General features: G+C 40.8%; 1 protein-coding gene across 2 annotated transcripts in view; it reads right to left on the reverse strand.

The window, feature by feature from the left end:
- CUBN (cubilin) overlaps positions 1-27,050 on the reverse strand; it is a 238,472-nt gene that overhangs the window by 109,668 nt on the left and 101,754 nt on the right. For both annotated transcript variants that reach the window (XM_006119493.5, XM_075922454.2), the window contains 3 exons: positions 16,211-16,392; positions 9,782-9,956; positions 4,976-5,157 (listed from right to left, as the gene is read on the reverse strand). In XM_006119493.5, coding sequence (XP_006119555.3) covers positions 4,976-5,157; positions 9,782-9,956; positions 16,211-16,392 — 539 coding nt within the window. The remainder of the gene's footprint in view (positions 1-4,975; positions 5,158-9,781; positions 9,957-16,210; positions 16,393-27,050) is intronic.

A 27,050-nucleotide genomic window follows, 5' to 3' on the forward strand; every position in this document is an offset into this window, starting at 1 on the left:
GACTGCACCTCTGTATTAAACAGGGGAAACGTCTCATTTATTTAATACAAATCTCTACAGAGAAAAAACCCCACCTATTTCTCCCTTTAAAGTTCCTTTCATTTCAAGCATAGTTTTTCAGAGCTATTACTACTCTCTCCAAATTGCAACCATTTTTGGCTTAAGATCATACTGTAGCTTCACATTTGATGCCTGTTAAACACATGGTCATAGTATGCAGGGATTATCACATCATTTGATATTTTAATTCAATGTTTTCCTTTCAAAGAAACAAATAATTGCAAAACAGAGCCCCCTCCCGGTATAAGCACTGGTGCCATGTGAAGAGAACTGAATTACTTATTAATTATTTGTATTATAACAGCTCCAATTTATTAGATGCTATAATATCCAAAGGAAAATACAGTCTCCAGGCCCCAGGAGCTTACTGTTTAAGTTAACAAGAAGAAGGAAAGGGTGGAGAAAGGAAGTACAGTACTATGCTATTATTCTCAATGTGCAGATGGAGAACTGAAGCACAAGCAGGATAAGCAAATGGGCCAAGTATACACATGAAGTTTGTGGTGGAGCAAAAAAAATTGGTATGTGGCTCACTCGAGTCCCAATGAGTCCTTAACAACCCGGCATCCCTCCTTCCTCACAAAACAATTGCGCATCTGAAACCTTCTATGAAAAGATGTCTGTGCTATGTTTGCCATTGAAAACACATTTCTAGAAATCTCAAAGCATTAGGAAGAATCTGCCCAAATAATTTTTCTTGCTGCCCTTAGTATTGCAAATGGGGCTTCAGCTAAGGGTGGAGGAGAGTCCCTAGAGAAATGCACAAAGCAAATTAAACCCATAAAGATAAGTTTTAAAAAAGGGTGTAAATCAGTGTGTTACTCACACAGCATTCTTTCCTATGGACAGGAAATGAAAAAACCCAACCCATGAGTTTCCTTAGTTGCCTATATTTTCCATCTATGCTGCTTTGAAATGTAATTACTAAATGAAATTCACAGTCATATATCCACTTTAAAATCTCACAAGAAGGTACTATCCCCTCCCCGTTGGCTTCCATTATCATACAATTCATGTAACTCCGTGGGAGTAGGTGCATGCTAGTCACTTCCAGTTGTTAAAGGCAAATGACTCCTAGCTTACCGGCATGGCAGACAGGAAAAGAAATCCCACTCCCTCATAACTTGTCTTGCTTATTTCATCAAATTAACATTGAAAAGCCACCTCCAATTTTGTCTCAATCAAAACTCTGATTTTTCTTTTGGTTTCAAAATAACATCACCCCATTCCATTCTAAAATAACTTTCAGTTTAACTCACAACAGGAAGTTACAGTTCACTAATGCTTTAGGATTTAAATATCTTTTCCTGCATAAGAAAGGTGGGTTTTTCACATTACTGTACAGAAGCCATAGTTGCATGTACAGCAAAAATACAAAAGTGGTAATTCAAGAAAAAAGTTTCCCCTGCAAGATAAGGTAACTGCCATCCTTACTCATGCGGGGAGTTCTATTGAAGTTAGTGAAACCGCTCACATGAATAAGAGCTGCCAAATTGGACTTGGGACTATGTCTACATAAATAAAGACCTGTTTTTTTCCCTCTAGACCCACGAAGGTGATGGGAGTTGTGCTTGCTTATCTAAGAGTAGCATTGAGCCTTAAGGCCCCGATCCAGCAGAGCATATAAGCAAATCATCAACAGAATTATTCACATGGTTAAATCCAAATATGTGCTTATAGACCTTCCAGGACTGGGTACTAACTATGGAATTATTTTGGTTAATCCATGGCTGCGTCTAGACTGGCATGATATTGCGGAAATACTTTTAATGGAAAAGTTTTTCCGTTAAAAGTATTTCTGCAAAAGAGCATCTAGATTGGCACAGATGCTTTTGTGCAAAAAATGTTTTTGCGCAAAAGCATCCATGCCCGGTATAGACGCGCTTTTGCGCAAGAAAGCTCCGATGGCCATTTTAGCCATCGAGCTTTCTTGCACAAAAAATTAAGGTGCCTGTCTACACTGGCCCTCTTGCACAAAATCTTGCCAGTCTAGACACACCCATGCTCATGTTTTGTTTTAGTATTTTCTGACATTACTATTTCAGATGTCCCATAGTGCTGCCATGTTATCTTATCTTTCACACCTGTGCAAGGTCTCAAAAAAAGCCCGATATTTCTCTAATATATATTCTCTGCTAAAAATATCACTGTTACACTGAAATATCTTAACGGAAACATGTTTCATATGGCCTTGTCCTAGCCTATGCCTTAGAGCTATGAAAACTGGACATCCATCGGAAAAAGATGTTTTGTTAAAAAGAAACCTATGATTCACTTCAACAGAAATCAGACTTGTCTTTTAACTGGTTTGGCACAAAAAGCCTTTGCAAGAAACACTCTTACTAGTGATGCCCAGTTTTCAAAAGACCTTCTGTTCTTGCCTGCTTGGATTCACTGCGAATGAAGATTTATTTAGGAGAAAGAGGCTAGATTTTGGTTTAAGTCCACTATGTTTTTTTCTGTACTTTCCAGAGTCACACCAATCACACATTCCTTTCTACTGAATGAAGTGGAATCTGACATCACAGGCCAGGATACCACGTCTCTATTCTCACCGGGCCGATAGTGCCAGGCATGCAACGCTCTTCATTTACATACACTCAGTGAGCTACAGCCTGAATTTCTGGCAGATTAATAAGAGCTCAAAACCCTGTAGCACTGTGAAGCTTTCAGAGGGCAGGCTCTTGAATTAAGCAGTTAAACAGGCAGCCTTGCTGTGGTGGAGTGCCATGAGAAGGCCAGTTTGCCTGAAAAGGAAAATTAGGCCCAAGATAGAGAGAGAATCCAGGGAGGGCTGAGACCTAATTGCTGACAGCTAAGAAGGCAGCTTAAATATAAAGCCAGGTTGCCAGCAACAGAAGGGGGTGATAGAGGAGTAGTCTGCACTTACTCCTTGTGAGGAGGGAACTTGGGGCATGTCTACACAGCAGGGCAAAAGCCGAATTAAGCTACGCAGCTTCAGTGATGTCAATTGTGTAGCTGAAATCGAAAGAGCTTAATTCATCTTTTGGCGCTGTTTCCACAGCAGGAAGCCGAAGGAAGAGCACTCTTCCTTTGACTTCCCTTACTCCTTGTGGAATGAGGGCTACAGGAGTTGGAGTAAGAAGTCCTCCATATCGACATTATTTCAAAATAATGGCTTGCAGTGTAGACATGCATTTTGTTATTTCAAAATAACATCAATTATTCTGAAATAACGCTGCTGTGTAGACATAGCCTGGGACTGACTGGCAAACCCTGAGGAAACAGAACAGCAAGTAGGACGTTGTCAAAGGCTACGTCTACATTGCATCCCTCTTGCGCGAAAGCCTATGCAAACGAAGCATGTATTAGCATATTGCTGTGCTTCATTTGCATAATTAATTAGGGGCCGTTTTTGCGCAAGAGGCTTTTGCGCAAAAAGGAGCCGTCTACACAGCTCCTTTTTGTACAAAAACCCCCTCTTGCACAAGAACCGTTCTTCCTCATTTTTTCAGGAATAACTTGCACAAAAAGTCCTGTCTTCTGACGACCGACTGTATTTTTTCTTGTGCAAAAACACGCTTGTAGTGTGGATGCTCTGCAAGTTTTTGTGCAAAAACTCTGCAGTGTAGATGTAGCCAGAGTGTCCAGCAGGAGGCTCCTGCAGTGGGGAGTGCCTGCTGTGCTACATTGCCATACAATGGGACTTCGATACCCCGGAAGAGGGGAAAATGTATAGTGACCTGGTCCAGGGCTGGCCCGAGCCCTTTTGCCACCCTGGGCCCGGGCGTGCGGCGCTGCCTCCGGGCGCAGGGTACATGCGCAGGCCTGCCCGTGGGGTGCGGGCCCGCCCCCCCCCAGGATGCACAGTGCATGCGTGCGCCGGCCACAGCCACTGGCATGAAGACCGGGGCCCACTTCTGGGACTCTCAGAGCATGTGCAGGCCGGTCATGACCACTGGTGCGCAGCCCGGGTCCTGTCCCCGGAGTGTACGGCACATGCGCTGTCCAGCCAGGCCCGGCCAGAACTGCTGGTGCACGTGCCGGGCCATGCAGGGCCCTGCAGCTGGGGGCAACAGTACTGTTGGCTGGCGCTGCGGGGCCGACGCTGCGGGAGCTGGGTGCGCGGCTCCTGATGGCAGCTGTAAAGGACGCCGTGCACCCCTTACAGCTGCCATCAGGCGTCCCCCATGGGTTGGCGCCCTGGGCAGCTGCCCGGCTCGCCCATGCCTCCATCCGGCCCTGACCTGGTCAGAGGGTCAAGTCATGAAGAAGGAAAACCTTGAACTGCCGAGGGTGTGAGAGGACAATGGGAGAGACACTGGCAGAGGAGGTCACAATGCCCCACAAGAGAGAACCTCTGGAGTGTCCAGGAGGAGGCACCAGTAGCAGTGGGTGAATCCCATGACACGGACACGTAACAGTAATAATAATCAAGCCAAAATTACTTTTGCCCATAGCGACCTCTCTCTACAGCTCTGTAACACAAGCTATCTGGATATGCCATTACATGGTGACCAAGGGTATCCCAGTACATTCAATAAGTTTATGTCATAGCCTATTCCATGAAAGGGCAAGTCACAGCCACAGTGATGTCTGTGCAGGGCATGCTCACTCTGTGACCTGTGAGGCACACCCAGTGAGGTGGAGGATACAGTACCATGATACAGCTGCACCATGTCTCTCTCATGGTGCTCTGGGTGGCCACAGTAGCATGTTCCATGTGTAATTAGGGGAGAATGCCATCGCTGGTGGAGCAAATAGAGCTGTGCCACAGATTTATTATAGTTTTAAATTTGAGCAGTAGCCCTTAAATGAATAAAATGCACAACATAATTGCATGGCAATTATCCTGAAAGCAACCGCAGCCTACATTGCACAGTAAACTTCCTCCTTTGCAAACCTTTCCCCAAGATTTGTTAAAGAAACTTTTGAAACAGCCATTGTTACTTACAGCAACACTGTCATGGTCACATGATTGGTGAAGTTCAATGTCAAAATCCGTGAAGTTCAGTAAAACACGGTGGCCCTGGTCAACTTGGATAATCCAAGAACAGTCAGTGTTGTCATTGTAAGGTTGAGGGTAGTTTGGAGAATGGATTTCACCACTGGAAGCTTGGAAAACTCCTCCACAACCTGAAAAGGGAGTAAACACCATCTATTAAAAACCCTTATTTATCCTCAGGAGGAATTTAGCTGACTTTTAACCTAACAGTGAGATATCTCAAGTTTTTTGTTTTCTGATAAGGACTCAGGAATCACTAAATTGGATCAGACCAATACTTCATCTGGCCCGGTATCATGTCTCTGACCAGACCAGTGCCAGATGGCTATGTGGAAAGTGTAAAACTTTCATAAAGGACAACTATGTAACAGCTATACATTTCTTCCTACCTCTGGCAGCTAGTGTTTGGTTTATGTACTGACGCTGAGGATTGATGCTCCTTCAGCCTTTTATTTAGCTATTGTAAATGCAATTATAAATCTTTTTCACATCAGTATCACACACGCTACGCAATCAGAATGGTTGGATTTGGCATCACAGACTAGTAGTAATTTAAGCAGGGGTTGGAAAAAAGCTGTTCTGAAAACATAACAACTTTGAGTCCCATTACTCCTCTGAAGAAAGTATGATCAGATGTCTGTTTGTATAGGGACAGTCCTGATTTATGGGATTTTTCTTATATATGTGCCTATTACCTCCATCCTCTCTCCTGATTTTTCATACTTGCTATCTGCTCACTGTCTGAAGAAAGATCCTTTCCACCTTGTATAAATATTACTTTTTCTACAACTTCAGGCTACTGTAAGAGACACAACACTGGACTAGCTGGACATTGGGTATGACCCAGAATGGCAATTTCTATATTCCTTACAAGATTCAAGTTTATTTGACTTAGCTTTCAGGCCTGGTAGTCTCTTGCTGGATAGTCTGAGTCCTCCACCCTATACTTATGCTTTCCAGAGCTTTCCCGAGGCATCTAACTCATTGTGTGATACGTCTGAGCAGAATAAGACCAGAACTCATAATGTCTGAACAGACCTGCACAGCAAACCCAGTAGAAACTGCCTGACTTTCCAAAGGGAGCAATACCAAGAAGAGGGTTTATTAGGAGTTTGGAAGGGGTTGTTTCCAGAAAGGGAGTCAGAGATGTTGAGTCTGCTAGGGAGGGAGGGAGCCTATTGGAAGTAAGGAAATTGTGTAGCTGTTGGAGTCCTGTGTGAGGGATCTTCAGATGAGAGATTCAGGAAATGGAGTAAGAAGATGCCATAAAAAGTGAGGAAAGAGAAGACCTCACAAACTGCAGATAGTTTGGATGAAATTTAGATGAACATCCCAATAGTTGTGGGAAGGGCTTAACTAAATGAACATTTTAGGTTACCCATTTAGTAAGAAAAATCTTGACCATTTCATTTGCATGGTGAGAATGGAGAAGTATGAAATTCAGAAAAAAAATCCAGTTCATTTAATAAAATGAGAGGGTGGCTATTAAATTCGCATCTATTCACTATTCAATTAGGTCATTTACCGGCAATTCACTTTTTCATAAGAAATCGCGTGGAAGCCCATGTTGTTGGCTCTAGTGCCCCTAGCTTTGTGCATGGAATCGGGAGTTGTAAGAATCATAGTAACTTTTGAAATGAGCAAGAGCACTTCATGTCTATGCTGAAGGTCTACTGCACTCAGGGGATATGTGCTACTGTATCCCCTCCCTACACTTCCTGTCCTGCCTTCTGAAAATAAAAAGATTTCCAACTAATAGGGGTAAGGCATGATGTACATATGGATGTGTACAAGAGACCTTTTTACTTGTAGGTAAAGCTGGATGAAAATCATTCAGAAACAGTAACATTCATCCCAATACACAGGGTCAGCTCAAGGTCTGTATGATGTTTAAGTCCCAAATAAGACCTCTTCTGAGGCCTGGTTTACTCTTAAAAATTAGATCAACTTAACTACGTAACTCAGGGGTGTGAAAAATTTGCACCCAGAGCGATGTAGATAAATTGACTTAAGACCAGGTGTACATGTGGTCGATGGAAGAATTCTCCCTAGTTGCTGCCTGTTGGAGAGGTAGATTAACTACACTGACAGAAACCTCCCTTCTATCAGTGTTGGAAGCTATAACACTATGGCACTATATAGGCAGAGCTCCAGTGGCTGGACTGCAGACATGGCCTCAAACAGGATGACAAGGGACACAGACCTTGCACTGATTCTCTGCACAGGTGCAAATTTCACCCAAACATTTTGATGACTTGTAAATAAACTTTTATTGTGATAGTATTTGTGCCCTTATATGCACAAATATGCAATTTTCTTCATGTCCACGTTCATGGACAGCAGATATCTGACCTTTATCTCCCAAGCCAAGATTAATTGAAGGGAATTTGTTTTGGGTGAGGGCAGCAGTACTGTACTTCATTCCAGTCTGGTTATCCAGTCAGGGAAGAGAAACAATACATAACTTTGTGGCCAGTCACAGAGCTGGAATATTGCACTGTGAATACAGAACTTGCAGTGAATATTTGACAGGTGATCCACATGCTGAAGTTTGTTTACAAGAACAAATATATTTGTGAAAATGATTCTCTAAATCTCAGCAGAAAAACAATGTGATAGAATCCACCCAGCTCAGTTCCCAGGCCCCAGCCCACAACAAGAGCTGGAGGTTGTCATGTACATCCTGGATGCAGTAGCCACATAGCAGTTCTGTGGGTACTAATGAATGTATTTTGATTTCTTTCTTTTCCAATAACTCACTCAGAAATGGACACCATGCAGAACCAGGCATGTGCCATGTGCAACAACGTGAATCTGTATAGGAGGCTAGGGAAAGGGAATTTATATTTCACAGAAGAATGCAGATATAGCTGAATAACAACCACAAGCGGATTCTATGATGGGCACATGGAGCTGTGTCTAAACTGCAAGCTTCTTTCGGAAGAGAAGAGATCTTCTTCTTCCGAAAGAGAACATCCACACTATCAAAGCACATTTTTTTTGAAAGATAGCATCCACACTGAATGGACACTATCTCACATTTCAGCTGTGATTACTATGAACAGAGTGGCCACCAAGGCACCTATGCTTTTTCCTCTTCCCCATCCATACATGCCTTTTTTTGAAAGAGCTCTTTCAGAAAAAGGCTTCTTCCTCGTAGAAAGAGGTTTACCAGTGTCAGAAAAACCACTCTGTTCTTTCGATTTTTTTCGAAAGAATGCAATTGCTGTGTGGACAGAAGTAAAGTTTTATCGGAAAAACAGCCGTTTTTCTGAAAAAAATCTGCAGTGTAGACATACCCTGGGAGATAAATATACAGAAACCGCAAACTTAAATATCCATTTCAGAATCTAAATACTGTAAGTGAGTGGACTTTCAGAGGTCCTGTGCACCTACATGAAGTTCACACAAATGGACAAGCATCTCTGGATTTAGGTACCTAATTTTAGGCATCCACGTCTGAAAACTTTGGTCTTCACTTTTATTACAGAGGGCAGGCATATTAGTCAGGCATTTTTCATTTCAAAGGTAAGTGAATGTAGCTAAGCTTGTCATGACAGAGTGAGAGGAAGGGAGCTCTAGAGCCCATACAATGGGATGAAGAGGTTGGCATAACAGGCCAACAGTCATCAGTTTATTACTGAATAGTGGAATGCTTAGGTGCACAATAACCCCATGACTTATTGGACTTCCAGAACCTCCTTTCTGAAAGTAACTGTCAGTTTCATCAAAGCCATATATATAAATCATGCACTTTGGGAAAGGAAATACATAAAAAAGAGGAGGGATTTTTGTATGGGTTAGTTTCTTTTTTTAGGACTCTGGTCCCTTTCCAATTTCCGTCATTTGTGTGTTGCAATCTAAAGGGTACAATAAACAGAGGAGAAACAAATAAAGTGGGATAAGCATAGCTGCCAGTGGTTTTTAGCAAAATATCAGATTTAAGTTTAACAACAAAGACATTTTGAAACTGTTGTTAAATTTTTAATTCCCTGCAAACCAGCTGCAATTCAGTGTTCCCAAACACTTTCTGGGATATCAGATCAGAGGGTCCAACAATTTATTGGAAAATTGGGGCTGGCAACCAGCATCTAAATATATGCCTATAAATAAGTATCCAAAATGCTTTTTAGCATTCTGAATATAGGGCCTTTTTCAAAAGATTTTCTGTACTGTTTAGAAAAGCACTATTGTGTATTTCAGTGTTACCAATGGTATTTGCCTGCTGTCATTTGAAAACAGCTTGTTTCACTGTTAACTGGTGAGGCTTTGAACAAATAATTGCATGAGGGATGGGTGAACCCTACAGAGTTCAAGGTTTTACTAATCACTCCAAATATTTTTGGAGTTCACAAGGTTCTCAAAACTACTTTGCGTTCTCAGATCTTTCTTCACTTTGTAATTTAAAACTGAAAGGGCCGCTGAATGTTTAAAAAAACCCAAACAAACCATTTTGTTTTAGCTATAAGGGAGCCGGAGAGATTAGCTAGGGATAGAAGGTTCAGCAAGTGGTTATTCTAGTGGGAAAAGAATTGTAATAAAATAAGCTGTATATAAATGTTGTCTTTCTTTTCCTACCCACTTTACACAGTTTCTCCTAAATGAAATGCAAATCCAGTAACATTTTGGTTCACATCAAACTTTCAAACCTACAGTATTTGAAATGGTTAAAAATGTATAGAAAACAAGTTCACTCATCCCCACTTCCTCCTGGACTTCATCAGTTTTTATCAGCAATGAACCCCACAAACTCACCTCCTGGGGTCTCTTGCCAAGTGGCATTGAACCCTCTTCCATTCACAAATCTATTTGTCTTGAATCGGATTACCATGGCATTGCCAGTACTAGAGACCTGTAAGGGGTTCTGTGCGGGTCTTGAAACACACAGTTGGGCCAGTCTCGGAGACAGAAGATCAGGCCCACCATAGATCTGGAAATTGAAGAAGTATTAGTGGTAAAATCCTTTTAAAGAGACAATTAATCAAACCAAGTTAATCAGAGCTTACAGTGTACATGGTTTTGCTAAGTATGTGCTGTATTTGGGAAATATTATATTCTGAGCATTCTAAATGAACTAAAAAATTCAAGTGTCTAAAATTATTGACCCAACTCCAAATTTTAAAGGACACACTTGCTGCTGCAGTGTGGTCAATCAACCATGAAAAAGATTATGTTTCTGAACCGTCCATATTCAGTGCGTTTATAATGTGAAAAGAAGTTGTGCAAAAAATATTAAGGAGTGATGCCCAAAACAACAGAGTTCCTCTCATATTGAGCACCCAAGAGGGTTTACTTCTTCTGCACAGTCAATGTACCACCATCTGAAAGTTCATCGGATGTTTGCCAGAGGTACTAAGACCTTAAGCCACCATCTGTGAGTGAGTTCAAGCTTTTAGATGAAATTTTCACAGTCCAAGCATTCAGTAAGAGTCTTCTACTAGAACTTTTGCCCTTTTCCCCCTTCATACAATCCCCTTCAAGCCATATCTGTATAAAATTAGAACACTTACTCTGTAATCCATTGATGTAGTTGGCTGAATCAAGGCCAAAACTAGTGTGCTGTGATCAAGGAAGTAAGATGAAGTCTTTCTAAAACTCTTTAATGACAAAGGTAATCCCGGTACTGTGAAAAATATTCATCGCCACAGAATGCAAAAAAACCTCAGGCATTTGGATATTATTGCTTCTTATTTAGCAGAGTGTATCTCACCAAAGTCTATCTGCCATGAATCTCAGACAGTATCATACTGCAAGACCATCAAGACCACTCCCACCCACATAACCACTGCTGTTTCATGCTTTGACAAGTGATTCTTGAATTGCACAGTTGGAATAGAGTGGAACTAAATAATTCTGGTTCACGATTTCAAATTCTCTGAAGTTTGGATCTGGAGTTTGAGTCAGGATTATTTGTAATTAATGTGCCCCAGACTCACTATCTCTTCATTAGCATGGCATCCCACAGCTGCAGGAAAGGCAAATGTTCAGTAAAAGTCAGTTGGGCATAGATACCTAAGTCATATGCATGCTTTTGAAATTTTTACCTTCTGTTTTGGCCCCCTATGTTCCATCAGGAGTGGTACCAGAGAAGGGTAGCTCAAAATCTACCTGCACTCAATAGGGGCCCCCCAGGGTGAAGGCTGGTGAGAGACTACATTAGCAGCATCCCTCATCCCCAAGAGAAAAGAGGCTTGTATCTCCCCCTCCCATTTATTCCACTCCTATCCAGTTGCTCCACCCCACCAAACTTCAGGCTGAGAAACTTCCTGAACTTTCTCCAGGTAGGCGGTCAGGAGCGGATGGGGAAGGGAGGACTGAGGACTGTGATTGGCTTGGTGGGTAGTGTGTCAGGCTGTGATTGGTGGGACTTGGTTCCCCACCTCACAAGGGTGGCAATCATTCACTGACAAGCATTTCTCCACAAGTTAAATTCAAATTAGCAGGGAGTGGTTTCCACAGATCAGAAAAAAAAACCCATCAGGCCTTGTTAATGGCACCTGGACCCACAAGATGAAACCCAGATGTTCCAGTTGAAAATTGGACAAATGGCACCCCAAGCTACAACTGACAGACTGTGTCCACCCACTAACTAAGCTGCTCTCTGCCCCCTGCAGCGTACAACAGTATTCCCTTGTTGTTCAATAAATATCTCTGTCCATTCTCAACCAGTACCAACCAAATCTGTAGCTGTTCTGCTCCCTAACTCTGTATTAGATTATGGGAAATTGTGGCCACTAAACCCAGCAGGCTTTGTACCATCAAAGCCCTTTGCTTAGAATTCTGCTGGCAGCATAAGTAGAAACCAGGTGGAATCTATCCCTGTATTTTAGTAATCTGGTGAATTTCAAATGGTTTAGAAAAGCCCTGTGAATTCACCTTCAAGTTCTGGGGTGGAAATGCCACAAGAACTCACTCTCCTGCTTCTGATCTCTTTGAAAAATAGGTGTGGATGTACACAACTATGATCTTTTAACAAACTCCTGACATTTTGAGCCTTGGAAATGGTTCATGTGCTGTCTAAGCTCCAGGCCAAAGTACAAGTCAAGCCTTTTTGAATCCTGAACTAGTGTCACTACCCCTAAACCTCAAGGATCAATGCAAGGCCACTGTAAAATCTTTGCTTCATTGTGCACGAGCACAATGGGATGCCACACCTTACCCTACCCTGCCCTGCCCTTAGGAACAACAACTTTGACTTTTGCCAGTGAAAACATTCAGCAGAAATGACAAAGCATCACCTTCAACTCTGCACTTCAGTTCCTCTAGGAGTAACAAATAAATACGTTTTTAAACTAACAATCTAATATCCAGAGGATTCTGTCTTTTGTTTTTAGTGGTTGATTTCACAAGCCTAATTGAATGTTTGCTTTAATTTTGGATGGGAGCAGACTTTTGGCTTCTGGAGAGAAGCAACATGACTTCAATCTATAGGCTCTTCTGTCACCAACTGTCTAAACTCTAAAGACGTTCTGGAGAAATCAGAATGAATGAAACTGCTGTTCAAATGCGGGCTTCATAACGAATGCTTGAAACTCATTGTCAGCAGTAAAACCTCACTATGTGAATGTTTGATTGGGCTAACAACTCCTGCTACTGTCAGAACAAAGTCTGTTCACAATGTGATCCATTTTTCTCTTGCTTGCAGTCTCCCTTCCTGACTCAGAGCTCTAGCACAGTTTGCAGCCAGAAACATGTGTTCTAAATCATCTATTGTCTGGTAACAATATTTGGCAAAAAAACAAAAACAAAAAACAAACCAACCCTAAGTCATTTAAATTTAATGAAAATAATGCATATATCTCTAAAATATTCTCAGGGTTCTCTGGGTGGTCTACACGGAAGCATAAGTCACCTAACTTATATTGCTTTGAGGTGTGAAAAAGTGCCCCTTCCAAAGGCATGCAAGTTTTGTGCTGTCCATACCAGTACTATGTCAGCAGGAGATGCTCTCCCATGGATAGACCTTCTGCTTCTCACCAAAGTAGAATAATTATGCAGATGAGAGAGTGCTCTCCTGTTGGCATAGTGCATCTTCACCAGACATGCTACCGTGGCACAGCTGCGTCAGTGAAGCTGCACAGATGTAGTGCTGTAGTGTAAACTCACCCTCCCGTGTTCCCACTTGTCCTCAATGTGTTTACAGCTTCGTGCTATGGACCAAATTCAACCCTGACATAAAATCCCCTGATTTCTGTGGTGAATTTGCTCCATTTTGAATAGTTATACTTAATGCTATGGCCACTAAAGAAAAAGCTAGAGGGAAGAAAAAGTTAGTGAAAACTGAATTTCTGTTGGTTTCTTTTATGTTATTGGCCTGTTTAAAATTTACCTTCTATACAGTTTCAAAATCAATAGAGCTAGTCAAAGCCAAGCAATTGTGTGGCTTTATTACAGTTAGGAGTGAATTTCCTTTTCTCCTTTATGCCAGTTCAACTAACCAGATACTTTCAAAAGTGCTGCAGCACAACCAAGCCACAGTGTTTCCATGACAAAAAGCAATAAAATGTTACTTTTAGCTTCAGAGGGAAAAACCAATAGTTACCACATGAACATCTAAAACAAAAGAGGGAAGAAAGAATGGAAAAAATTCTAGGGTGTGGTTCATGAAAAACTGCAACAGATCTAAGCTTTAAAATCATAAATAAAAAATAAAGGCATCTGTTTGACTAGAGAACTTGATTTAGAGATAATGTGGGGTTTTTTTTGATTGAATGGTTGGGGTGCTGGGCATCTCAACAAAGCCGGTGGTTTTAGTCTGTTTTTATCTTTTGCTTCTGCCCTGTTAGCTCCATTTATTGTTAAAATCAAGTCAGCATTCCAGAGTTATGAGCAACAGAAAGGCTGTATTTCTATGGCCAGCTATCATCATGACACAGATTTCGGAGAATAAAACTGGTTCCTGTTTAGATGGCCTGCTTGGAAAAAGGGGAATAAGCTTTGATGGAGAGACAAAGTTACTTGTGTCATTAAGATCTAATCAACCTGTCTCTTTATATTTAAGTAAAAGGAAAGGATACATGAGCAAAATTCTTTAATTTCCAATCCAGTGTTCCATCTTGTTATGGCAGCACAAAATTCCCCTCTGAAATTTACAAAATGCTAATGGATACTAAATAGGAAATTAAATAACTGACAATGGAAACATGATTTTTTCATGGTTTTTTTTTTTCAATAGAAACTGTTTTCAAGGTTAATTTTAAACTCTCCCATTATTGCCCAACAGGGATTTCTTCAATTATTTTAAAATGTAAAAACACCCTGTCAAAAGCCAGGAAAATGCTCCAGTCAAGAGTCATCTTTGTTTTACTGGAGTGCATGCCAAAGAAACCACTTCCTTTCAAGATGTGGTACGTGCAGTATTTTAAAAGGCAACTGAACTCAGTTGTTCATCATGAGAAGTCTGAAGAACGATCACATTGTCTAATGCTGCCATAATGTGGGGCCATTTTTGCAGCACTGGAAACCGAATGTATTGTTTTTCTAGAATGCATACATTGGAAATGCCTGGTTTCAAAGTTGATTTCTGAAAGCACAAGTAACATCATCCACAGGTTCTCACACCCCAAAGAAGTGGCTTTTGAATGGCAGAGAAGAGTTGTCCTTTGTGGATGAGGCTTGGAGCTTTGTAACTTTTGGCCAATACTTTGAAACTTAAGTGAACTACAAGGAGTCTGTCTACACTATGACCCTAGATGTGTTATCCCTGTGTTTGTACATACTTGTGCTAGGTCTCATTGAGTTAGTGCAAATATAGATAGCAGTATCATCAGAGGATGATCTCTTTCACGGGTGGGTTTTTTTATGGGTCCTTTGGTGACTAAGGAATCCAGTCCTCGAGCCACACATTCATTGGCAGACATTGCAGGTGTTGTAGGGCATCAGGGTTGTTTGTCTTTTCTTTCCTGGAGTTTTTCTGGGACCAGAGCAAGGCGACTTTCCTCAAAAATGGTCATTCTGTCTCTGACAAGTTTGTTGCCAGTGATCCTGTCCCAGAATACTTTCTCCCAGTGTGTGGTGTCAATGCTACATCTTTTAATATTTATCTTTAGGATGTCTTTAAAGTGGGGTATGGGTTTGTTTGTTTTTTTGGCCTCCCCATTTCCTTTCTCATTCTGTGAGTTGTGCAGCAGTTGTTTTGATAAGCGTATTCCAGGCACACATGCACAGTGCCTGCTCCACCTCAGTTGGTGATGGATAATTAGGGACTCAACAGCAAAGATGTTTGCTTCTGTGAGGACTTCGGCATTAGTGCAGCAACAACCCAGCTTTATGTTGAGGATCTTCCAAAGAAAGAGCTGCTGCTGGTGTTCCAGGTTTTACAGATACTTTCTATAGGTCACCCAAGTCACACAACCATGGTTGGGATGGCGAGTTGGGATTACCACTGCTGTTTAGGCTACAAGTCTAGTGTGTGTTCTGATGTTGTGATTATTGAACACTCGGTAACACAGTTTGCCTAAAGCTGGCACAGCAAATTCTGTGCTGAAACTCATCATCTATGTCTGCCCTTGTGTGATGGCTGCCAAGATAGGCAAAGTATTCTATGTTTTCCAGTTCTTTGTCAACGTAGATCTTCCTTGCCATGTCTGATGATTGATTGGGAGCTGGCTAGTGGAGCACATTTATTTTGTCAACATTCAGAGTTAGCACTCGACTTTTGTACACTTCAGAGAATCAATGAAAGGCTGTGCATAAGCAAGAGACGTTTCTTACTAGAGATTAACACACTCATTTGTGCCAGAACCGAGGTTCCTCTCTACTGCCGTTTGGATGATTTACAACAGTAATCCCCTTACTGCAGGGCTCTACAAGGGACTTTCACCTTAATTAGCTGCTTCCTTCTTATTACTCCATCATGTGGATTATCCTCTGACATGAGGAAACTGTAATCTTTGATACTGTTCTTTCCAGTTACATGACTCATTTAAGGACTATGGGGTTCTCAGGGTACATTGCCTTTTACTATGTGCACATACAATACTTAGCAAAATAGGACCCCATTCTTCATTGCGGCCTCTAGGTCTACAGCCAAAGAAATAAACACCTCTTCTGAAAACTGTGACCATCATCAAAGACCGCCGACTGGAGATATGGCCTGTTCTGGTAGTGCAGGTCTTGTTTCTGTGCTCTAGACAGAAACAGCATAACCAGCAGCCTTTAGAGCACTGCAACCAAAGCTCTTACCTCCAAGACATCATAGTTGCAGTCTGAATGATATTCAATGTCAAGTTCCTGAATGGTAAGCTGAATGCTGCTTCCAGGTGCTGTGTCTATGTACCAGATACATTCCTTATTGCTTGGGTATTTGTTTGGGTAGCCCGGACTACTGAAAGATCCTGATGCACCAGAGAGTTCCCCACCACAACCTGTGGAAGTAGCAAAGCACATTGGCCAGTTAACTACTATAGAAACAAAACATTTGACAGCTATGCTTGGAATAAAAATTAAGTATCAGCACATTTTTAATGTGCAAATATTGTACAATAATTTGGGCTGTGATACCATAATGGTAAAAATTTGAGGAGAAACCACTGACTTATAATGAGTAAAATGTAAAACCCCATGGAAGTCCCTTTGCAGGGGCACCATTTGGTTTTATAGCCACTCCCTCTTTTTTCTTGGCTTTGTCTGTCTTATTTGGAATAATGTATGTGCCATAATAGACCAACATGTTGGTGACAGGTTAACATGCTACTCCCTTCCCTACCAGTAATCTGCCTTCTTACTTACACACACATTTGAAAAATAGATTGGTTTTAGAGATATCTAACCAAATACACATTTACAGAGATGTTGAAGAGGATCAAAGTAATAGCTACACATTTACTAGTCAGTGGAAATGAGGCCATTCTCACAGTTACTTTAATTGGGCTGAGGTAAACATTTAAATCATAGAATCAGAGAATACTAGGACTGGCAGGGACCTCAAGAGGTCATTGAGTCCAGTCCCCTGCCCTCATGGCAGGACCAAATACTGTCTAGACCATCCCTGATAGACATTTATCTAACCTACTCTTAAATATCTCCACAGATGGAGATTCCACAACCTCCCTGGGCAATTTATTCCAGTGTTTGACTACCCTGACAGTTAGGAACTTTTTCCTAATGTTCAACCTAAACCTCCCTTGCTGCAGTTTAAGCCCATTGCTTCTTGTTCTATCCTCAGAAGCCAAGATGAACAAGTTTTCTCCCTCCTCCTTATGACACCCTTTTAGATATCTGAAAACGGCTATCATGTCCCCCCTCAATCTTCTCTTTTCTAAACTAAACAAACCCAATTCCTTTAGCCTTCCCTCATAGGTCATGTTCTCTAGACCTTTAATCATTCTCATTGCTCTTCTTTGGACCCTCTCCAATTTCTCCACATCTTTCTTGAAATGCGGTGCCCAGAACTGAACACAATACTCCAACTGAGGCCTAACCAGCGCAGAGTAGATCGGAAGAATGACTTCTCATGTCTTGCTCACAACACACTTGTTAATGCATCCGAGAATCATGTTTGCTTTCTTTGCAACAGCATCACACTGCTGACTCATATTCAACTTGTTGGTTCACTTATTCCTTGGGGAAAAGCCGGAAAAAAGCGTCTAGACTGGCGCGATCCTCCGGAATAAAGCCCTTTTCCGGAGGATCTCTTATTCCTCCCTGAAAGTAGGAATAAGAGATCCTCCGGAAAAGGGCTTTATTCCGGAGGATCGCGCCAGTCTAGACGCTTTTTTCCAGCTTTTCCCCAAGCCGGAAAAAAAGCGGCGGACATGTTTATTTAAATCCGCAGGGGATATTTAAATCCCCCCGCGGATTTCCCTATTCTGACTTACCTGCTTTGCATGCCTTTTCCGGAATTTGGGGCCAGTGTAGACGTAGCCTGGCTGTTTCTAGACTGGCCATTTTTTCCGGAAAAGCAGCTGCTTTTGCAGAAAAACTTGCCAGCTGTCTACACTGGCCGCTTGAATTTCTGCAAAAGCACTGACGATCTCATGTAAGATTGTCAGTGCTTTTGCGGAAATATTATGCTGCTCCCGTTCGGACAAAAGTCTTTTTCCAAAAAACTTTTGCGCAAAAGGGCCAGTGTAGACAGCAGAGATTTGTTTTCCACAAAAAAGCCTTGATTGCAAAAATGGCGATTGGGGCTTTTTTGCGGAAAAGCACGTCTAGATTGGCCACGGACGCTTTTCTGCAAAAAGTGCTTTTGCGGAAAAGCGTCCTGCCAATCTAGACGCACTTTTCTGAAAATGCTTTTAACAGAAAACTTTTCCGTTAAAACCATTTCCGGAAAATCATGCCAGTGTAGACGTAGCCCCTCAGTATTTCAGTCTAGCTCTTTATAATTTCAGTTGTTTCCATATCATTAAAGATATAGCCACTGTCTATTCCCTACATGTTTTAAGAAAAGGATTATGTGTTTGATTCTAGAAAATCCTAAAACTAGGAAAAATAAGGGCTACATTTTTAAGCACTACATCTAAACATTATTCTGGAAAGATAGCAATCAGTTTGTAAACACCTAGAAGGTAATAAGGTGATAAGTATCAGTCAATACAGATCTGTCAAAAACATATCATGTCAGAACAATCTAATAACCTTCTCTGACTGGGTAACAAGATTTTTGGATGGGGGAAACCGGTAGATGTGTTATATCTTGACTTTAGTAAGACTTTTGGGCCTGTCTTGCATGACCATCTCATAAACAAACTAAGGAAATATAGCCTAGATGGAGCTGCTAGAAGTTGGGTTCATAAATGGTCAGAAAACCATTCCCAGATAATAGTTATCAGTTGTTCACAATCAAGCTGGGAGGGCATTTAGAGTGGGGTCCCACAGAGATTGGTCATAGATCTGGTTCCATTCAATATCTTCATCGATGATTTAGGTATTGGCACAAAGAGTACGCTTATAAAGTTTGTGGATGATACCAAGCTGTGAGGGTTGCAAGTACTTTGTAGGACAGGATTAAAATTCAAAACAATGTAGACAAATTGAACAAATGATCTGAAATAAATAGGATGAAAGTCACCAAGGACAAATGCAAAGTACTCTACTTAGCAAGGAAAAATCAATTGCATGCTTAGGCTATGTCTATACTACAGAGGGTTTTTTTCAGAAAAACAGCTGTTTTTCAGAAAAAACTTCACTTATGTCCACCCTGCAATCATGTTCTTACAAAAAAAATCAAAAGAACAGAGGGTTTTTCTGACATTGGAAAACCTCTTTCTATGAGGAACAAGGCTTTTCTTAAAAGAGCTCTTTCAGAAAAAGGCGTGTGTGGACGGGGAAGAGGGAGTTCTTTTGAAAGAAGAAAGAGGAAAAAGCACAGGTGCCCTGGTGGCCACTCTATCCATAGTAATCACAGCTTAAATGCGAGATAGCATCCATTCAGTGTGACACTATCTTTCTAAAAAGCAGATGGCTTTTTCGATGCGATTTGGCAGTGTGGATGCTCTCTTTCGGAAGAATTTTTTTTGGAAGATCTCTTCTGGAAAAGCTTCTTCCAAAAGAAGCCTGCAGTCTAGACGTAGCCTTAGGAAATGACTGTCTAAGAAGAAGTACTACGGAAAAGGACTTGCGGGTCAGGGTGGATCAGAAGACAAATATGAGTCAACAAGTGTAACACTTCTGCAAAAGAAGCAAACGCCATTCTGGAATGTATCATCAGCAGTGTTGTAAGCAAGACACGAAAAATAATTCTTCCATTCTACTCCATGCTGATAAGGTCTGTGTCCAGTTCTGGACCCCACATTTTAGGAAAGATGTGGACAATTGGAATAAGTCCAGAGGAGAGCAACAAAAATGATTAAGTTCTATAAAACATGACCTATGAGGAAAGATGAAAAAATAAGGTTTGGTTAGTCTGAAGACTAATGGGGGACATAAGTTTTCATGTATGTAAAAGGTTATTAAAAAGAGGAAGGTAAAATTTGTTTTTCTTATTTTTCGAGGCTAGGACAAGAAGCAATGGGCTTAAATTGCAGCAAGAGAGGTTTAGGTCAGACATTAGGAAAAACTTTCTGTGAGGGTGGTTAAGCACTTGAACAAGTATTCTACGATGGCAGTGGAGTCTCAATCACTGGACATTTTAAAAGAACAAGTTAGACAATCTACTTCTCAAGAATGGTCTATTATTTACTTCGTCCTAACTTGATGTCTTATTGAGGTTCCTTCCAAGCCTACACTTCTATGATTTGATGAAATGTCATAATAGCGTTTAGCCAGAGTAGCACTACTGTATTTTCTTTTCCCTTTCAATCTTTGCCTTTCCTAACTTTACCTGCAATACACAGTGGAATTGGTAGCACTTCATAGTTTTTGTTATAATAACAATAATAATGCTAAGAATTATATAGAAATTTTTATCTCAAGAGGTCAAAATGGTTCTACAGAAGTGGGTAAACATCACTAGCTTTAATTTTGACTTTTCTTTCACTGTACTTCAGTTTCTCCATGTGATAGGTGGAAAATCTGAGGCAAAAATAAAAGGTCCAAATTTTCACCATGGCCTCAAATTTTGACTAATTCTAGAAACCTGCAGTTTGGTTTTTGAAGATGTAATGTTCCTATTGCTTGTTCCTTCAACGGATTCAGAACCATTTCTGTTATGGGGCTTCCTATTGTTTTAATCATATTATTTCCAATTATCTTAGAAATAATAAAATACAAAACAATAGAATCCCCACAAGCTTAATAAGCATGACTGCAACCAGCCAAGCCACAGATGAATTAGCTTTTTGGTATTTGGTGGTTATAATATTACTCTTTTTTATTCCACTGCAAAACCACAATGCATTTTCCTTCATATAAGATATTGTCCCTTGCCCATGGCTATTAAATTGCTCAGTTATTGCAAGGAGAAAAATCCCCAACAACACAGTGGACCAAATGTCAGTCCCTGATCTAATGGCACAAAGTATCTCAAAAGATAGTAGATCTGCCCCTTAGATTTCCCTCTGTATGAAGACATTTAAAGAGGCTTAATGCTATTATAGCAGCTGCTAAACTACTCCCATTCCCAGTCTTCTCTTCAGGGGACCACATTTAGGAGAAGGGGGGTGGGCATAGCCAGGGCATCCTTATATCCAGACCTAACTGCACCCAGGCCTCAATCTCAGGGCCCGTTCCCAAAATGTCTGATAACTATGTAAATAAAGTGAAGTGGGAGAGAATGGGGCCCCAGAAATCACATTGTACAAGGGCTTCAAATTTCCCTTGATTTCCTGCCTATACCACATATTCCAGCAATTCTAACAGAAAGACCTTTGCTCGGAGGGTGTAAGTTAGAGGAGTCCCAGGGCTGCTCTTCTATATGCCAGAGAACAGACCAGTTTCTGGTCAAACTTAGATCTGGGGCTCACAAAAGGAACTTAAAGCCCCATGTCCTCTTCACCTCCATTGCTGCAGTTTGGCTGGAAAGAAGAATCTAGCCCAGAATCCTGTGGCATTAAATCCCTGTATTAAATAACTAATTCACACCCAGATGGACAGATGTTAACAGTGCAGGTAAAAAGCATCAGTGGCCCACAATCTGAGAAGGTCCAGAATATCCGTCATTAAGCTCCCCCTGCAATGTCATTTGGTTTGACCCTTCCCCTGTTTAGATTGAGTCATTATGAGGACAGAGGTGATCTGCAGATATTACTCATTGTTACTGCAGCTGTGACTAATTCCCACTCAGCTCCTAAAGAACCCGTGTTTATCTATTTATTTCTTTATTCCACTTTGTTTCTTCTGCAGTGATTTCTGCTGTGGCATTTTGGAAATCAAGGTCTGAGACTTGTATGCTGTTCTATTACTGCCCTTCCCTTGTTGTTGCATAATTTAGTACCTAAACTGTGGTTCTGAGCCACACTCTAAGGAAGAAGAGCATCCCGGTGATTCACTAAAATCTGAGACACTGTGCCCACAGCTGGTGGGCTGGAGAAGCCAGTGACAGATTCAGCTGGGGAAGACATGGCCTCTCCTTTCCTCATAACTGGCTGCAGGTGATGAGACCAAGACCTTGATCCCCAAAGCCTTTATTTCTCTGCTGCCATCACCTGTATGCAGCAGCATATCGGCTCTACAAGTGTTAACTCAAAAGTCCACAAATTATTAATGCAGCCATTAGTTGTCCACTAACACAGCTTTTGTGGGGTCATTTGAGTCAGTCTTCAAAATAAAGTCCAAACCCTACTCTGTCTTTTTTGGCTTTGATTCCTGAGGGCCACACACTGACGCAAGAACTACCTCCTTCCTTAGCATGGGACACAAGTGACAGTTGCTTCAGGGAAGCTTGAGAAGCTCGATTGTTGTCACTCCTCTTACATCCTCTCAGTTGATCTGTCCCTTCTTTTAGCAGGCTTGCAAAATATCTTGGTTGTTGCTCCACACCACAGCAGAGCCACGAGGGCTGGCTGCAGTCATGGGGCCAGAGTTCAGCCTACTTTTCTTGGGGCCTGTGGCTTTTGCAGCCAGTCTTTGTTTTTCAATATCTAACATTCTCTTTGTTGTAGGCACTCTGACCAATACTCTTTGCTCAGATCTGGCCTGTATTAAGTTTCCTTCATGTCATGCATGCAAGGTCTGTTTGAATGCTGGCTCAGAGTTTGCAATCATGGAATGCATGGCTAGCTGCACTAAATGGTCCTGTGTAATTCAATTTCACACTGACGTGTCTACAAACTGTAGAAAAGTTTCTAAAACTGCTGTTTATAACTTTATTTTCCTCCCTCAATTCCTCTTCATCAGGAAGTTGGAATTGTTTCTCTTAAATCAGGAAATACACTGATCTACTGAATATGCTTACAGAGATCATGGCTGCTTATTGACCTTGATATGTCATAAAAATAATTTCAGAAACTTTTATAAACTTCATTTTACTAAATTTAGAAAAATTTAGAAGCACTTAGAAAAAAAGTAAACACAGTCACCAATCCAACTCAGAAGAGTACAGTTCCAGGGACAAAGTGCTATAATGTGCCAAAAATGCGTCTTTATCTTAAGCTAAAGCCTTAGTTCAAGGAAATGTCTTTGTAAAATAACAACAAATCCCCTATCCAATTACTTAACTGCCATAGAAAAGTTAGACATTCTAATACATACTGAAGTGATATACAGTACATATTCAGAACTGAATTTTGTATCTTTGTCTACATACCCTGTCTTCTTTTAAATTTAATTCCTTCCTTCAAGAAACCATTAAATATAAATGCTTTCCTCAGCGTCTTGGCTGATAAAAGTTTGGCTAGTAAATGAACACAGTTACTAACAGGCATGGCTACACTACAAAATTAGGTTTATTTTATTTAATTCAATTTTGAGCATCTGATTTAACAACTGTGATTTTGCATGTCCCCACTAGGTGGCTATGATCGATGGAACACATCCCCACTGCCAGAGGTTACATAAACTCAAAGGAGTAATGAACTCTGGGTAGCTACCCCACAGTCCCTGCAACAGACTGGAATTCTAAGATAGGGTCCCAATGCCTCATGGGATGAAAACATTGATGTAGGTGCATGTTGTCACCCTCCCATGTATGGCACACTTGTCTAAGCTCCTTTATTTTTATATGGCATTGCTGAGTGTTTGTGGTGTAGCCATTATCCACTTTCCCCTATGTGATTTTGGCATGGATATCAACGGGTTTTTTTCCTGATTCTGAGCTCTGCCAGCACAGCTTCTTTCCCCCTATTCCCCACCAATCGGATCCACTGTCTGCTGAACCCTCCATGATGGAGGTGTTTGTGACTCTGGGCATGCATGTTCAGCTCTCCATGCTGCTCCAACAGGAAATGAACATTCAAAGGTTCCCAGAGCTTTTCTTGCTCACCTGGCTGAAGAGTACTGGAGTTCAAAGTGCTTGCCAGAGCAGTCTCAGTGGCACACTCTGGATCATCACCTGAAGGCCAGTAACTCCAAATTACAATACTGTGTCTATACTATATCCCAGATCGATGCTTTGAGATCATCCATTGGCAATTGATTTAGAGGGTCTAGTTAAGACACGCAAAATCGACCACAGATCCCTCTGCAGTCAAGCACCCTACCCCAGATGGAAGATTAAGGTAAGTCAGTGGGAGAGTTTCCCTATGTAGAACCCATGGTAACATAATTTAAGTTATGTCAACTCCAGCTATATTATTCACATAGGTGGAGTTGCATTGCTTAGGATAACTTTCTGCAGTAGTGTAGATATAGCCACAGTGTTGACACGGCCCTTAATTCAAGGAGTGAATGTCACTTCAGGCTTTACTCCACGCATTCAGGTGGAGTTCAGGGAACAATTTTTAAAGCCCTTTAGATACACAGGAGGGACTGGGCAGTGTAGACACACTCATTACAAACTTGACCTAATGTTGAACACGTCGACCTAAGCTCATAGTGTAGACCAGCCCCAAGCTAAGGCAGTGTTATTTGCAATCTATACAATCAACGTATTGCTACTCAATAAGGGGTGTTTGCTAATAGAAAGCAGGGAGCTTGCACATGAAAATATATATTCCCCCACAGTCAGCTCCCCCACAGTCAGCTCAATTTGATGATTTATATCAGAGGAAATAGCAGCAGTTCTGAATGGGAACAAGAAGACAAGAAGTAGCAGCCTTAAATCTGGAAAAGAGAACAATGAAGTGAGGCACTGGGAAATTGATGACCATGTGATGAAATCACGGGATAATAATTATTCATTTATACAGGGATACTGCTGAAGCTCCACCATGATGTGTTTAACAGAAAACTGCATTTGAGAAAAGCAGGGCAGAGAAAACCTCACATTTGTATGGTGATGGGAAATATAAGATAGAAATGACCCAGAAAGGCCTTTTCAGACCTGAAAGCTATGAATTGATGTTGGCTTTGTGTCTGTTCTCTTTCTTGGGGTTAAGTATACTGTGCTCTGTATGCTGTAAATGGCAACACATGAACCTTTGCATCAAAGTTACTCTGTTAGCTTACAAATGTCTTAATTTAAGGTTAATAGTAATGTTTAAAAATGTATGAAACTCCCATGTTGAAACAATAGCTTTCAAAAGAGTTGTGCAGTATGAGAGTGTTGCATCTGATTGACACATCATCATAGCAGGAGTGGATCCCTGCCAAGGTACAATAATGTGCAGAAATCAAAAACCTCTAACCAGGGGCACAAGAGGGGAGGAAAACTCCTTCTGTCCTCCCTTCCTTTTACTTTTGCAACCAAGGAAAAGCAAGGCACAGTCTGGCCAAGGCTACTTAAAAAAACAAAAATAGCCCATTTGAAGAGAATAAACAGCATCAAATCACTTTGTTTAGAGCTGAGTCTCTCTCTCTCTCTCAGTTATGCAACACTTGTGTGGAGAAATTACATGAGCACAGTAGAGAAAAAATTCATTATGGAAAAGCCAGTTGAATTGACTTTGGAAACTGATAAAGATTTCTCAACAAATCTTCTTCCATGGCCAGAATTCTAGGGGATCCTGCAACAGGGACAGATGCAATTTGCTACTTATCTGAGCCTAGAGAAACCAGGACCGTTTCAAATTATACAGGCATCTATGACTAAGCTTCTCCTACTGAGTTTCCTGACAGTCACAAAGACATGTTTTCATTTAAACCCAAAATGGGTCAGACTAATGGAAAACTTAGCTGAGCTGTAGACCTTTCCCTTTCTGCAGCTCCTACGTCTAACATTCAGATTCAAATACAGCTTACTCACAAACATTCTTTCAAGAATACGTGATATTTTTTGTGACTTCAATCACTAAGCCTTGGATGAGTTATCCAAACCACACACCAAACATCAAACTCTATGTGCCATTAATTTTCTTCTACTGCACATTGCTCCTAAAGCAGCCCTTGAAGAACATATTCTTTATACATGCTATGGTCAATATTAGACCTGGCTGAATGCTTTGTAAGAAATAATGTATTCATTTGATTTGCCAGCTTTCTTAGTTGCCTGCAAACAGACCATGATTTTTTTCTACCATGTATTCATTTTTTAAAAGTATTTGCTGAATTATCTCAGCTGATAATATTTGAACACTTGGCTTGCAGCTTTTTTCCCCAAGAAGCTCCTTTCACATATTTTCAATGTGACAGTTGAACTGTATTGACTGGACAGTTGACACAAAGTCTGCATATTATGGTGCTAGCCCCAAAATGGAAGAGCTTAGAAATCGTTTTTGAGATGAATAATTTGATATTATGAATTTCAAATTTTTCTTCCTGTAAAATATGTTGTTTGAGGGCAGCTTGTTTGGCAAACATTCTTTCCAGTTACTTTTTTTTTTTAGTATTTGTGGTAAGTGACCAGAAAAGGGACAAAATATAGTTGTAGCAAATAATGTAATAAAATTCACCTATTTGTGCATGTTTATTTGCAATATTTGCTAAGCTCTGTAGCTGAGGAGAGAAAATAGTTATAGGAACATTTGATCAGGTTCAAAAGCAAATTTTAATTCAGCCATATTTGCCACACATTCCTATTTCACTTAGTGGAACATTAGAGCATTTATCTGTACTGATCTTTAAAGTTTCAAAGTAATTTTTTATCTTGCTATCTACTGAATTGTATGTTTGATCCATTCACAATTTACTGTCTTGGTCACTGAGGCCCTGTCCTAAAGCGCCTTCAATCATATTCAGGATTAGAAATTCATGCAATGTCAACTAATTAGGCTTATTACAGGAGAGAAGACACATTACATTTGGAATTCAAATGATCTACAGACCAATATTATTGGAAAACTGGAGTTAACTGGACTAATAAATACTTTTGGAAGAATCCTGTGATCCATGTTTTGGCATTTAGTAATAACTTCAGTCAGAAATTAAGAAAGTCAATTACAAATAATGGAACATACTATCTTCTTCTCCCAGCCTCTATGAAGAATTAGAAACTTATTTTTATTTAACCCAGAATGTAATTTCTCTCCTACATAGAAGACATATTGCCTGTTTTATTGAGACAATGGAAGAGAATAATATGTAAGTGTTTTACATCTATCTCTGCTAATCAAATATTTTGCAGTCTCTCTCTGGCACATTAAACTTTCCCAGTAAATCAGCACAAAAC

This window comes from Pelodiscus sinensis, chromosome 2 (assembly GCF_052426305.1).
Source record: "Pelodiscus sinensis isolate ZL-2025 chromosome 2, ASM5242630v1, whole genome shotgun sequence".
Lineage (NCBI taxonomy): Eukaryota > Metazoa > Chordata > Testudines > Trionychidae > Pelodiscus > Pelodiscus sinensis.